At 42.6% G+C, this 13,816-nt stretch overlaps 2 protein-coding genes and 1 long non-coding RNA gene across 3 annotated transcripts; 1 reads left to right on the top strand and 2 right to left on the bottom strand.

Moving 5' to 3' along the window:
- Window positions 1–3,523: 3,523 nt before the first annotated feature.
- Window positions 3,524–5,280, bottom strand: LOC103984292 (allene oxide synthase 2). The gene has a single exon (XM_009401768.3). It carries the CDS (start codon window positions 5,181–5,183, stop codon window positions 3,702–3,704), a length of 1,482 nt encoding a protein of 493 aa, XP_009400043.2. The 5' UTR covers window positions 5,184–5,280; the 3' UTR covers window positions 3,524–3,701.
- Window positions 5,281–6,338: 1,058 nt separating this feature from the next.
- Window positions 6,339–9,082, top strand: LOC135673374 (uncharacterized). The gene is made up of 2 exons (XR_010513320.1): window positions 6,339–6,980; window positions 7,104–9,082. It is a non-coding gene; the product is annotated as an uncharacterized LOC135673374 (long non-coding RNA).
- Window positions 7,346–12,395, bottom strand: LOC135673373 (myosin-binding protein 7-like). Its single transcript, XM_065182287.1, has 4 exons — window positions 10,902–12,395; window positions 10,028–10,074; window positions 9,710–9,932; window positions 7,346–8,002 (listed from the first exon to the last, which is right to left on the bottom strand). Exons 1-3 carry the CDS (start codon window positions 12,141–12,143, stop codon window positions 9,776–9,778), a joined length of 1,446 nt encoding a protein of 481 aa, XP_065038359.1. The 5' UTR covers window positions 12,144–12,395; the 3' UTR covers window positions 7,346–8,002; window positions 9,710–9,775.
- Between the last annotated feature and the right edge of the window lie 1,421 nt (window positions 12,396–13,816).

The raw sequence follows: 13,816 nt of genomic DNA, 5'->3' as shown, positions 1-13,816 counted from the left end.
TACTGAGATTAATAGCAAAGCTGGAATTAGAATCATAGCAGACAAATTTCATGTTGCCATTGACAGTCAAGTTACCAGAGCATCATCTTCCAAAGAACCATTTCGAATCACATTGGGTGGAGGTTGGTTTGCAAATCTGATACAACTCTTTGTGGTTCCTTCCAAATGTAAAGAGTGACAGGGCAAAAGAACATGTCATCAACTTGCTTGAAAGCAGGAGCAACAAGTGTGTCAGAGATCAGAGCTTATTTCCAAGGAAATTCCAAGCTTTAGATATGGAAAAATTGGAACCCTGGGAAGAAAATCCAGAGTGGAATCTCAGGCATATGCTGCAGATTTCAGATGCTGAAGACTCTTACCCAACTGGAATTTGCTTGCAGGAACAAAGCAGTGGGAGAAACAAGCTATCATTGGTTTGCAGATGAGCAACTTTTGATTGCAAAGTATATCAGCAGCATCTTCTCTTTCCCAGAGATCCATATAGCAGCCAATTGTCCCACCAAAACTGTACATACTTACAGAAAATGAAATCATTGCCTTCAGTAGTTCTTTTGAATTATATGGTTCTCTACCACTAAACCTCAGCTTCTTTCTAGCATGATATAATTCCCAAGTCTGTGATATACTAATTTTGCATTCCCTGCAATTCTCATGATCTGCATCTTCTACTGACTCTACTTGCTATGTCAGTCTTATGTACCAATTTCACATGGTAAGAGTACTATGGTTTTAATGATTAGAAGGACTGCATGATTGGGATCGATGGACAGATAGATAAATGGTACAATCATTAAATGTGCATGAATCCATAAAAGACAAGCTAACTGATGCCCTTTCCGTCACCATGAAAGCCTCTGAAGAAGATATGCCACAGGCAAGCAATTAGCAAACACGTAAAACACCTAAAGGAAGAATAAGAAGAAGACGGGTGTAACTCTTTCTCATGTAGGCCGTACAAATCCATGGCTTTTAGTGGAGAAGAGCAAGAAGAAGAAGAAGAAGAATTCTTGGTTGTGGCGATGGAGATTGATAACCGTGAGATTGGCATTTACACAAACACAATAATTACATTCCACGATAAGGGAGTTAGAAGTCACGCTTGAGGTGACCAAATTGGTTTTGCCGTGTGGGAAGATCATTAGAGAGTCATTTATATCCTCTCGGATTTAGGTGCTATAGATATATGTAGATTGATGCAGTGAATATTTCTATCTCGGAGATCAAGACATCAAAATTATTGGGTCCAGCTTGTGGGCGTGCATCGGACAATTGAATCTTTGAGCTCAAATTAATAATTAAAATAAAAAAAAAGACACGAAGGCAGTGAACGAGTGTGTGCAGCGAACGATGATGATATGCAATGAGATATAATTAGAATTTTAAAATTTTTTTCTTAATAATTAGAGGTTAAATATTGTCAGTTTTGATCAAAATTATATGTGAAAAATTTTTACAATAGGCTCTACCATCTTAATGGTGCTGATATGCAGTTTACCAAAGTATTTTCCTGCTATACTTATTTTGTAAGACCTAAAATTCTTTTTTGGATCTATATTGTTTTTGAATCAAGATATATGATATTGATGTTATTATGATCCTCTTGTTATTTTATAGAAGATTTATTATAAATCTGTTATTATTATAGTTTCTTAGTGGAAGTTTGAAATTGATTACTATATTGTGATTTTTTTCGTATTGAGTTTTTCATATTAAAATTTAGTTTCACTTTATGATTGATTTATTATCCTACTGTTTATACTGCTTTGATTTGATTGATACGTGATTTTGATATCAAGTTGATATTTTGATGACGAACCTATCTTTGATACAGAAAGAAGAAAAAAATTATTTCGTTATAATATATTTTTTTCGACGAAATCAAATCAACATCAAGTTGCTGATAAAAAGGATAGGATAATGAAAAACAAGATCGGACAAATACTAAAAACAAGACATTCGGTGTAAGTTTCAGTGCAAAAATTCAGGTGACTGCGCAAATTTGATGTGGAAAGCTATTTTCGATAGACTCCGTTGACGATTTTGTTCCGACAGCAGTGGGACGCTTCCCTTTTCGATTGGATGTTCCACGAACAAATGTGAATTAAGGACATCTCCAATTATTAGTCTTGAATTGCCAACGATTTGGTCAACGTTTTGTAGTGATATTTAATTCTAAGCTAACAAAAGATTGTAACTTCAGGTTAAGGTCGTCATTCATTCCGTCAACAAAAGACTGTAGCTAAATGTGGTTCTCTTCCTGATTCACCATCTCCTCTCTTGGGAATGCGTGCGTGACCTCATCACTTCAATTATTTTGGTGGTCTACACGGGACTCGGCCACAGGTGGAAAGGGGTCCATTTGGAATAGTAGGTATAATAATTGAGAGACACGTACGGCCCATGCGATCCATCAAGATATTGACAGCCAAATTATCTTATTAATCTAAATCATGACAGATCTCACCTACCGCTGGCATTAACAGTTTATAATTTTTCCATAGAAAAAGAGAGCATCGGAAACAACACATACATATATAAAAGATCAATTTACACTGTACTTTTACGCTAAGATTGTAAAATATGTTTAGAAAGTCTAAGATATTATTTTACCCTCATGTTATTTTATTAATGGATCGATTCAGATAATACATGTTAGTCCGATAGAAAATCGATAATACATCAATATGCTCTGCGTCGATATATTTGGTACGACTAGATATATATACACATGGATATAATATAAACTGATAAGATAAATCATCATTATAATAATTATATAAATTTTTTATTTTAATTATATATTTTGAATGAAATATAATTTTATGTTATGATGTATGGATAGGATTTATTATTATTTGATTTTTTATATTTGATACAATTCAATCACATCCGTTTGATCGACACATTAATCAAATCATTATTTTGTGAGGATAATACAATTCAATGACTTATGCGACGTTAAAGCAAGTTATTATTTCATTATCATATCATTCCATAATTAATGAGAGCCAGATGATCTATGATAATATCAATCAATGTCTCGACTCATTCATTAATCATCCAAATTAAATTATTTGAAGGGTTTTTTTTGTGGAATACGCCTCTATCTCTAAAGAACGTTTTGACTGGATCTGAATCATTTTTGTGGGTTCTAATCTGAATTAATAATGTAATTATATCCAATTATAAAAAGACAGTATTTTTTGTTTTCATTAGATAAAAATCCCTGACTTTAATGGATGTGATGGGTGCAGCAGCGAAGCATGTGATCGACGCAAGTGGCTGCCACATTCCGAGGGACCAGCTCACGGGACTGCGTTGTCTCGCCTCAGACCATGACTTGAGATACGAGGACAAATGGATGTATCGTACGCTCGTGCATGACACTTACGAACACTCCAATCCCTATTCGTTGGAACATGACATGAGCTCCCGAGATATCACCCGTCCATCTCATGCTGAAGGATACGTGTTTTATTCTGATTGGATGTGAGATCATGTCCGCTTTATTCGTATTACAATATAAATCCAACCAAAGTGCGTGGCTTTGGATATTTGCATATAAAATATATATTGGAAAGATACAAAATAAAGACCAATCAACAAACGACAAATATACAAACAAAAAAAAACCAAGCACATTAATTTATTGGAACTTATTTCGGTGAAGCGGTGATAGGGTAGAGAGACGGAGGAGGAACTTAGGACTGCACGGTGGGTTTCGATAGGGAGGTGACGTTGACCTGTTTTCCGAGCAGCACCGTTCCGACGTCGGCTGTGAAGGTGTCGTACCGCAGGAAGAACTCCACCAGGAGCAGCCGGCCCACGAGCACCACCAGGTGCTTCCCGGCGCACTGCTTGTTGCCCACCGTCGGCTCCTCCGTCTCCGGCCCGTTGGACCACACCACGTACTCGAGCAGCTTGCGCCCGGCGTTCCCCAGGAAGCGGTCCGCGACGAACTCGTCGGCGTTAGGGCCGAACACCTTGGGGTCCTTCGTGGCGCAGGGCTGGTAGCCGAGGAGCATCTCCCCCTTCTTCACCTGGTACGCCGCGTCGTGGCTCTCGATGATCAGGTCCGCCTTGGCCTTGCCGTACTGGTACTTCACCGGCGGGTCCAGGCGCAGCCCCTCGTACACCACCGAGCGCGTCAGCTCCATCCGCTCCACTGCCGCCAGCGTCACCTCTCCGCCCTCCGCTGCCACGGCGGATCGGATCTCCTCGGCGAGCTGGGAGTGGAGGCTAGGGCCGGCTTCCGCCACCAAACCGAAGATCCCCGGGAGCGCCGCCTTGAAGCCGCCGAAGGCGTTGAAGATGGCGACGAAGAGGATGTGGTGGCAGGCCTCCTTGCGATTGAGGCCGAGCTTCTCGGCGTCGTCGAGCGTGGACGATGCGGCGGACTCGAAGTACCGATAGAGGGCCTTGTAGTCGGAGGAGAAGAGACAGGAGGGCAGCGGGAAGGTGTGGAGGAAGAGCTCCTCCAGCAGTGTGGGGAGGCCCAGCGTCATAAGCGGGGCGATCTGCGGAAAGAGCCACTTGGTGGCCTTGGTGGGTCCCGTGGCGCCAAGGGCGGTGGCGGAGGGCCGGACGCCGAAGCAGGCCTCGCAGAAGTAGTCGAACACGGCCGCGTCGCTAAGCTTGTTGAAATCGGACTTGCCGGAGGCGGAGGCCACCTGGGCGTCCATCGCCTCGAAGAGGACAGCGAAGTTGGAACGGAAGACCGGGATGAAGAAGTTCTTGCGGGCGGCGACGAGGTTGAAGACCAGCTGCTTCACCCGAGCGTGGTCGGGCTCGGAGGGGTCGAGGTAGGCGCACATCCGGTGTCCGCCGGTGAGGGCGACCGGGGGCACGAAGGTGCCGGTGAGCACGTTCTTCTTGTCCACCTTGGACACGTCCAACAGCACCCGGAAGCTCTTGGCGTCCAGGAGCGCAACGACCCTCGAGTTTGCGGCCATGAACGGCCCCGGCGGCATGTTGAGGCGGAAGACGGTGGAGCCATGGGCTGCGATGCGGGACCGGAAGAACTCCTCCTCCCGCTGTTTGTAGTAGAATTCGAGGCGGGTCTTTATGCGGGAGACGAGGGAGTGGTTGCAGCTCCCAGGGATCTCCTTGATGGGCAAACTGCAGATGATGGATGGCGCAGCCTTGTCGTCGTCCACCTTCTTCTCCACCATGCCGGTCGCCATTGTGGTAAGCTCAGTAGAAGGCACTGAGATGGTGGCAAGTATGAGGCTATATAGAGAGAGACTGATGGATTCGTCGGCCTCTCGATCAACTCGGTCGCCAACCCGCACGAATCGCAACAGAAATAGTCCTTACGTGCACTTCCTGATTCGAACGAAATCACAACCCGTGACTTAAGTCGGGGCACGAAGTCATTCTCCACGACGGGGAGATGTTTTCTGGATCAAAAGGGTTAATTCTACAATTCTTCCGGGTGAGATGTCCCCTTCAAGAATAGAACACGCGAAACGCGTGTAGCTTTATTTTATGTGCGTATGAACAGGTTGATCAATTAATGCTTTCTTTCTATACGAATTGCTTTCGGCTTACATTAGAGGATAATACATTAATAACCAAAGTTACCTGTTCGGATGAATAGCTACACGAGCGAGGTCGTGACATACGCCGTCAGTATCCGCGACAGCAGTCCCGACAGCGGGCGGGCCACCGATCCTGCGTCTTCGTTCGCACGACAGCCAATAGGGACCCACGTATGAGGCTGTCGACGTGTACCTTTTCATTTCCGGAAGGCTACAGCTGCGGGAGCTCATTGTTATATTCACGTGAATCGCGAGGTAGAATTATTACAGCCTTACATGAGAACGAATCAATGGGTGCTACGGCCGAAACGGGTCGGGTGGCATCCGATCAAGTCCGTACCCGAGCAGAGTTTGATCATCATCGTCGTCATCAGATATTTTCTGCAACCTACCGAAAGAATTTGATCATATGAAATGAATGAGCATCTGACGAAGTGGCTGTAAAAGGACACAATCCTAGTCGAAGTCAATTTCATCTCTGATGGTCAAAGACATAAACTGATATTTGTAGACAAATTAGCTCGATTCGAAGAATTATTGGTTCGAAAAGATGAGATATATTGGTGGGACGAGTGTCGGCAGTCAAGATGTTGACTTCAGCGGCAGTCCCGGGTCGGATGCTGACGGTGATGTGGGTGGCGGCCATCGGCGGATCTAAATCCGATCTTCTCGAGGGATCAGACGGGTCGGATCTCGACTTGGTGGAGCTCCGAAGAAGCGTCGCGATGATCCCGCAGATCTGTCACTCGCCCGTCACCGTAGCCGTCACGTCGTTCTGGCCCACGACAAGGGCGGGCCCCACCTCGGCCACCTCGGGAATCCTCCATAGTGGCCGTGAATGATTGCTGTTGCAAAATTTTTGTCGATATATTGAAATCATCTTATTAATTGGATAATATTTAACTATTGGATTTTAGAGGGGCCTCCGTTGAAGTCGGCCCAAATTAGATATCATGCGGATCAAATGGGCCCACTAATGGACAACGAACCAGATCAATTCGACCCGACCCGACTCGACCCGTTTAATGGACAAAGAATCAAAGAGCCCAATTCCTCGGAGTCTCCGCCTCCCCGCCTCTTCTACAAATCAGCCCTCGATAAGGAAGCAGCGGCGATTGCAATCTTCTCCTCCACCACCTGCAGGCTATTCCCGGACAGAAGGTGGTAGCGGCGCTTGTGCTGCGCCGCGAGCGACCTCGTCCACCACCGCCTACACGCCACTCTGAACGGCCATCGCCTCAGATTTGATTTCGTCGGATCTTTTGATGTAGGTCGATGAGAACGCCGCAACTATTCGACCGCGGCCGACGTGACTCCAATCACAGAATCAACGGCACGTTTAACGTTGATGATGACGAGCTCGGTACACACGGAACAGATTGAGCGGAGAAGGGCATTCGGAAGAGGGCTCTGAAGAATCACGATCCCTAGCGCAACAAGGTAAGCCTTTTATACTGCAAAAGGTGGAATTCTGAGAAGCATATTTGGCAATGCTCATCTTCCAATTCAGATGTCATTGCAGTCCCTTTCTTCTATATGGACAAACCCAATTTGGTTCTACAGCTTTTTCCTTGTTTAGAGCCGAGTTTTCTGTTCCAAAATATCAATTCAGAGAAATCGGGGTACCTTCAACCATCTCCATCTTTAAAGAATCCAAAGCAGAGCTCTCCAAGAGAGTTTTGTGGTGCCACAGATTCACATTGCATTGTCAAGTGCATGTTTTTGGTTGTCAAGCTCATGGATTCAAAAGCAAGTGGATTCTTAAACTACTCGGGAAGGCAGAAAAGGCAACTCAAGGCAGACGATAAATCAATATCTACGAATGAATTGGTACGGAGTGTAGCGGCTGTTCTCGAGAAGACAGATAAGTGGGATGTGTTGCTTAACGAGCTCTGTGCTGCTTCTGCCTCTGGAATCACCCCCTCGGTTGCTGTTCAAAGTCCTCAAGGGCATCAAGAAACCTGACATAGCCTTCGAGTGTTTTGCATGGTTAGACAACCTTCAAGGTTTCGAGCATGACAGTCTGACCTGACCTACTCGGCTACTCTTGTGGTTTTGACGACAGACTGTATCCCTTTTGCATGCTTCAATCGCCGACTCTTTGCTTCGTAAAATGATACATCTCCGCTTTGATGTCACACCGGCAGATTATGATTATGTTCTGCACCAGTGGGCTCGTGTTGGGAGATCCGATAAAGGTCTGTCTTTGTTGAATGAGTTGATTGATCGCGGATTTAATCCTTCAGTAACTTCTTGTAGCATCCTTCTGGAGAAGTTGGTTCGATCAAGAGAAGAGGAATCCGGTAGGCTGTTGTTCCATCAAATACTTGATAGAAGAGTTGATGCTTTGGATACCGAAACCTTCAATGTTATGATGAAAACAAGGGAGGCCTTTTCTCTAGGATGAAAGTGGAAGACTGTGTACCTGATTTGGACACTTTTAATATCTTGATCAAAGGTTCCTGCGAGAAAGGAGACATGAAAATGGTCTGCTATCTGTTCAATCATATGCTTGATATCATCAAGGTAAAGCCAGAGAGCTATACTATAAATCTCTTGATCAAAGAGTTGTGCAAGCAAGAGAGGCCTGCTTGCGCAAATTCTCTGTTCAATCACATGAGGGTGGGTTGGTCGGATAGGAAGTTCATGTATAGCTCACAACTTGTGGAGTCTCTTTGTGAATATGGTTGGTGGTTAAAAGCTTTGAAGATCTTCATAAAAATGGTTCCAAGAGGGCATCATCCAAATATCAGTCATTACGATAATCTGATGCAGCGCCTACGCATGGAAGCATTTAAATTAAAGGATTTCATGTTAAAAAAGGCGTTTTTGCCTGAGATAAAGATATACAATGGATTGATAGATGGATTGTGTCTGATTGGCAGAATGGAAATGGTTGACAAGCTATAGTTGGAGCTTCATGACAAGCAAATACAACTTAATCAGGAAACTTGTAATATGATTCTCCGCCGGCATTGTTTGTCGAGGAATGCGACAACAGCATTAGATTGGACACAAAAGATAAAAGATGAGGGTTGGGAACCTGATCTTGAGGCATGTAATTCTTTATTCACCCATCTTTCAGCGGAAGGTAAAGTTGATGAAACATTGGAACTCAAGTATCATATCTCAACAAAGGACTGATACCAACTTCTTTGAACACCACGAATCTTGAGCTCAATCAATGTTGTATGTATGAGATCGTAAATGCTGGATGCTGCTGCATTATATATACACACCGAGGGAAGCAATTTTGTAACCAGCACAAGTCTACTATGGAAAAAATTGATCCTATGGTTGATCCTCTTTGCAATGAAGATACTATTTGGGAGCTTAATGGTCTGTTAATAAACTCAGAATATCTGGTTTTAAATTGTACGAGGATGTTAAATTAGAGTCCCAAGGATATGGATAAGCAATATATTTTGAATGACATTGTCACCTAATAAGAAGGTTCAAGTGTCTTCCATGTAAACTATACAGGAAAGAGACATTTGTCCTTGTTCTTTTAAAGAAAATGAAAAAATATCATTAATTGCTAAGTGTTTTCTGTTTACTTGATTGTGGATGATGGATATCTTCTTTAATCTTGACTCCCATCTATGCATGTATCACTGTTTAAAAGCTAATATGTTTTCATAGAAATCTAACATTTGTTATAACATTGTCAGTTGCATTGATAAAATTCATAACATCACAAAATGATAGGTAAAAAGACAATTTCAACTATTAATTTAAAATATTTAATATGAAGTTAACAGTAATACTCCATGAGACTTAAAGTTAAAGTTAACAATAATAAATCAATCAAGTTATATAAATCAATCTTAATCATGCAAAGTGAACCGAGATAATACAATTTGAACTACCAACAACGTGCACATTAGGATCTCATAAAGGGAAACAATGTGGCAGTAGTCAATCAAACAATTGTAATAAATTATATCGTGTGCCGCAGAATTCTAGCAGTCAATATTTATCATGTAACAAGTATAATAATAGATCACCTCCATCAAAATGGGATCCACTCAAAAAAAAAAAAAGTAGATGCACGACAGTTAAATGTCTCCAGATACTAAATTACCACAATTTTATATGCAGGTAAAGTCTTTCCATGCCTAAGCTATGAATACAAATAATTAACATAAAAGAAAATTAATATTTCTTACCAACATTATCATATTAAACCAGGAAAGAATGCCATCGGAAAATGTGATAATGTCACTCGGATTCTCTTAAGAATTTACATGCTGAGATGATGACTTGGGCTGTGTATGAAAAGTTGGAAGCTCTCCTTGGGTTTTCGTAAGAAATCTCTGATGCCTCATTCGAGCAGCCCTGTCCAAAAGCAGCAGCAAGCCAGCATTATTTGCTGATAGCCCAAAACTATACCTGATAATATTCAAACAACAGTTAGCATCTTTCATTCTTCAGTATCCTTGACATCATCATAATCCAGAAATTTAAGCAAAAACATGAACACTTGCCTGATTCGAGATGATCTCTTTCTCTGAAACACAAATGATACCGCAGCCTGCACGACGGCACAAAATCAGGAAGGGCAGCAAATAAGCAAAGAGTTGCAATAGAATCATAGCGATACAACTGACTAAGCAAATGCTAGTTGCTCTATCATATATCAAACTTCATAGCCTTTTTCAAGCCAAGTGTACTGCAAACTATTCATTTTAGATCTCCATTTGATGTCCCAGGGTAGTAGTCTTCCACATATCTAACTGAAATATGTGTTTTCAGACTCTTCAACAAATGTTAAAGATAATTTCAGTAGAAGCAAAATGACACATAGAACATGTTGAACTCATGGTTTGCAATACCATGGGCAACTATTGTTGCAGAGTATAACCTAATCAGAAAATGTGCCCTTGTACCCCGCAATTACTACAAAAACTTATCATGAATACCAGAGTTTACGATCCTGATGATATGAGTGTGTCAAACTTGGCTGACCAAATTAAAGCATCAGTAGCTTCAATTTTACAGTAAAGTAAACAAATCTAACTGTAGTGCAATTTAAATCCAAGAAAGGAATTGAAAAAACATATATACTTCTAATGTTTCCAGTGTTTCCATTTTCGCATCATTTTATCTCCTATGTCACATTTCCATTTATCTCTTCTGAAGTCTCTTCACGCTAATCAAATGCCCTGTATTAAGCAAGGCTCGTGCTGTTGCTTTAAACTTGACATCCCAAAACTATAGTATTTCGAATATCTAATAATGGCATAAACATGCTTTTCATAAAACAAAGGCATAATCATATTTTTCTGATAAAACAATGGAAGATTTCATAGTTGCACTTTAGATCAATCGCAATAAGCACTAAAAGTTAACGTGGTTTACCTTAATGATTAACATGAGTGAGAACCTTTTGAGAAAAGGCTGTTTCTTGACAATCTTCTCAGAAGACACATCATCGTGGAGATGCTGAGCAATGTCGTTCAGCATGACCACTTGAGTCTTATCAGTAGCAATAGAGATTAAGGTCTTTCTCATGGACTCCCTATCTGCCTCGAGAGCCTCAAGCCTCAAGCGAAGGTTTCTTATCTCTGCTTCCTCGTCACTACCATTCGTATCCTTCTCGTTATGAACCACCCTTGCCAGGCTGACATAGTCTTCAGCCGCCTTGTGCATTGTGTCTATTGTATATACCCTGTCGCTCATGTCATCCTGTACACCACAATCAGAAGAAAGGTCCATGGTAATTGGGAACTCCTCCCCCTTATTGAACTCCAGGCTTGAACCATAGCTGTCAACAGAGAGTCTCTTAATATGAATCGGCCGGTGAGGCGAATGCCCCATGGCAACCATTTTGTCTACCACGTTACTCATTTGGCCACAGCTTGGCATCCGTTCGAGCTGGGAGATGCGTGCTTCGAGCTTATTGAGGTGCTCACGGGGGGTCTCCCCGAATGGGTACTTGTACGTGTCGATAGTAGCATCGTCGGCGGACAAGGTGGATCTTAATGGAGGGTAGTCGCCGCATGAGAAGTCGAATTGGGCGTCGGCAGTGGTGGCCTCATCTGGAGACTCTGGCTCGGATGCAGGGGCATCGGAAACACCAATGCCGGAGCTGAAGAGGCGGTGGCGGTAGGTTTCGACCTCGTAGGAGAGGGAGAGAATGGTCTCGTCATACTTCAGGAGGAGGTCCTCGAGGGCGGCGATCTCCTGCCGGTCGTGCGCCATCTTCTCCTCGGCGAAGCCCTTGAACTGGCGCGCCTCCATCTGGACCTCGGCCTTCTCGCGCTGGAGCCGGAGGATCATCGACATGGCCTCCGACGCGGCTGACGCCGCCGCGCTCCTCTCCTCCTCCAGCTCCGTACGCAGCTCCTGGATCGACTGCAGGTGGCCGCAGACGGCCGCCGCCTCGTCCGCGATCTCCACCCTGACAACGCCGTCATCCACGGCAGCAGGCGAGACGGAGGGCGTCGCCGCCTCCATCTCGTCCATCCTCCGCTTCAGTGAGGGGACCCAAGCGTCGGAGTCGAGGGAGGCACGACCGCAGCAACGGCAGTCACAAGCGCAAGTTCCGGCTGCGGCCGCGGAAGGTTCGCCAGGGGGTGGCGGGTGGCTCTGGGGGTCCATGGAGACCGAGATAGCCTCCAGAGGAAAACACGATCACCGCCCGCGGCAACGCCGATCCCGTCGCTGCCCGGTGTTCGTCAGGGGGGCACCCTCCGCCGCTGGCCGAAGAGGATGGCAACCGCCGACGGGGAGAAGACGAGAGCAAGCACTACTCCGAGCGAAAAGGTTGGAGTATGGGGTATCGAATTGGGAGCGGGGCGGAGTGGAGGGAGCAGACTTCAAAATCTTTCAAAACCCTAGAAAATAGATGATGAGAGATACACAAAAGCATTCGTAGAAGAGAAGTTTGCTTTTTCCTGTTCCTTCCGGGTCAGGGGACACACAACACTCACACACAACAGAGCAAACGACTCAGGGCGGGCTCCACCTATCGTTCTGAGAGGAAAAACCGTGCCTCCTGTCTCATATGGCGCAAACAATCCGCGACGGCGACACAGGCAGACGTGGGGTAGCAGAGGCGCGCCTGCCGCGTAGGAATCCGGGAAACACGTACAAATAAACAGATAGAATATTTATTTATTAATAGCAAAAATAAAACTAAATTGAGTTGTAAGTATATAAGACTATTAAGATTTGATGGGATTGCAAAATAACATGTATTTCCAGATATTGTCAACTTGAGTCTATATATATATATATATATATATATATATATATATATATATATTCAAATGCACCTTATAAAATCAAATGTATTTATTATAGTAATAGTTTACGGAAGATATTATTTGATTTGATTCTTAATACTATGGTGAATACCTTAGAAAAGAGATTTATTTTAGGTTTTTTCACTTAACATCCAATTTACTTTTCGGTGTTGATTTTTATTTTTTTGCTTTGAAAAGGACGAAAATACTCTAAAAAAGTTGAGAGTATTTTTCTTCCAAATCGAATTAAATGAATATCATACATCCTAATACTTAATTATATATTTTAATTCAATAAAAAAAATAAAATTAATGAAATATTATAATTATGTAACATAAAATATACATCTTAACTTCAATTTAATGTTTCATTAAATTTATGTTCTTTCTATATGATTATTTTATTTTTTTATTAATTCAAAATATATAAGTTAAGAATTTATTTTATTGCATATATAACATTAATTTAAACCAATTTGAATTAGAGGAAAAAGAGGAGGGAGAGTGGAACTCTATGTAAGAAAATATAAATAGAGAATAAAATTTTGAAGGAATTCAGCCTTCTTAATATGCAATATAAATTCTATATTATGTTCAATTAAAAGCATTTATTTATTTCTTAAAATAATCACTTAAATGTACTTTGGTTGTGTACCGTAAATGGAACATGCAAAACATCCAACTGTAGCTTTGCACAGAAACAAGAGATGTCAAAACATCTGTATCTCCAAGAGTCAATTATCATGGTTGATTGTTCATTAAAGATTAAACACCATACAACTGTTCATTAAAGAAAGTCACAGTCTGTACAAGACAAAAGAAACACAAGAAAGGTGGATTAGAAAGCCAACATTGTGGCAAAAAGATGAATGAGCTGCCTAATCTCCTTTTGCTGAACTTTGTATCAATCAGACAATGCAACAATGCTAGCAAGTGGTGATGACTTCCTCCAGAAACATCTGGGCATGGCTTAGCTTCCGGTTCTAGCTTCTTAGAAACATACCCTGAGCAAACTTCATTTTCAGT

This window comes from Musa acuminata, chromosome BXJ1-5, assembly GCF_036884655.1.
Source record: "Musa acuminata AAA Group cultivar baxijiao chromosome BXJ1-5, Cavendish_Baxijiao_AAA, whole genome shotgun sequence".
Classification (NCBI taxonomy): Eukaryota; Viridiplantae; Streptophyta; class Magnoliopsida; order Zingiberales; family Musaceae; genus Musa; species Musa acuminata.
This window is presented reverse-complemented; position numbering and strand designations above follow the sequence as displayed.

Bases quoted from the DNA above. Each gene is read 5' to 3' on its own strand.
- LOC103984292 (XM_009401768.3), bottom strand. From the start codon at position 5,183: ATGGCGACCGGCATGGTGGAGAAGAAGGTGGACGACGACAAGGCTGCG.
- LOC135673373 (XM_065182287.1), bottom strand. From the start codon at position 12,143: ATGGACCCCCAGAGCCACCCGCCACCCCCTGGCGAACCTTCCGCGGCC. The intron at 10,075-10,901 runs GTAAACCACGTT...GCCGTCGTGCAG, and splicing joins CACTCATGTTAATCATTAAG to GCTGCGGTATCATTTGTGTT. The intron at 9,933-10,027 runs GCAAGTGTTCAT...GAATATTATCAG, and splicing joins AAGAGATCATCTCGAATCAG to GTATAGTTTTGGGCTATCAG.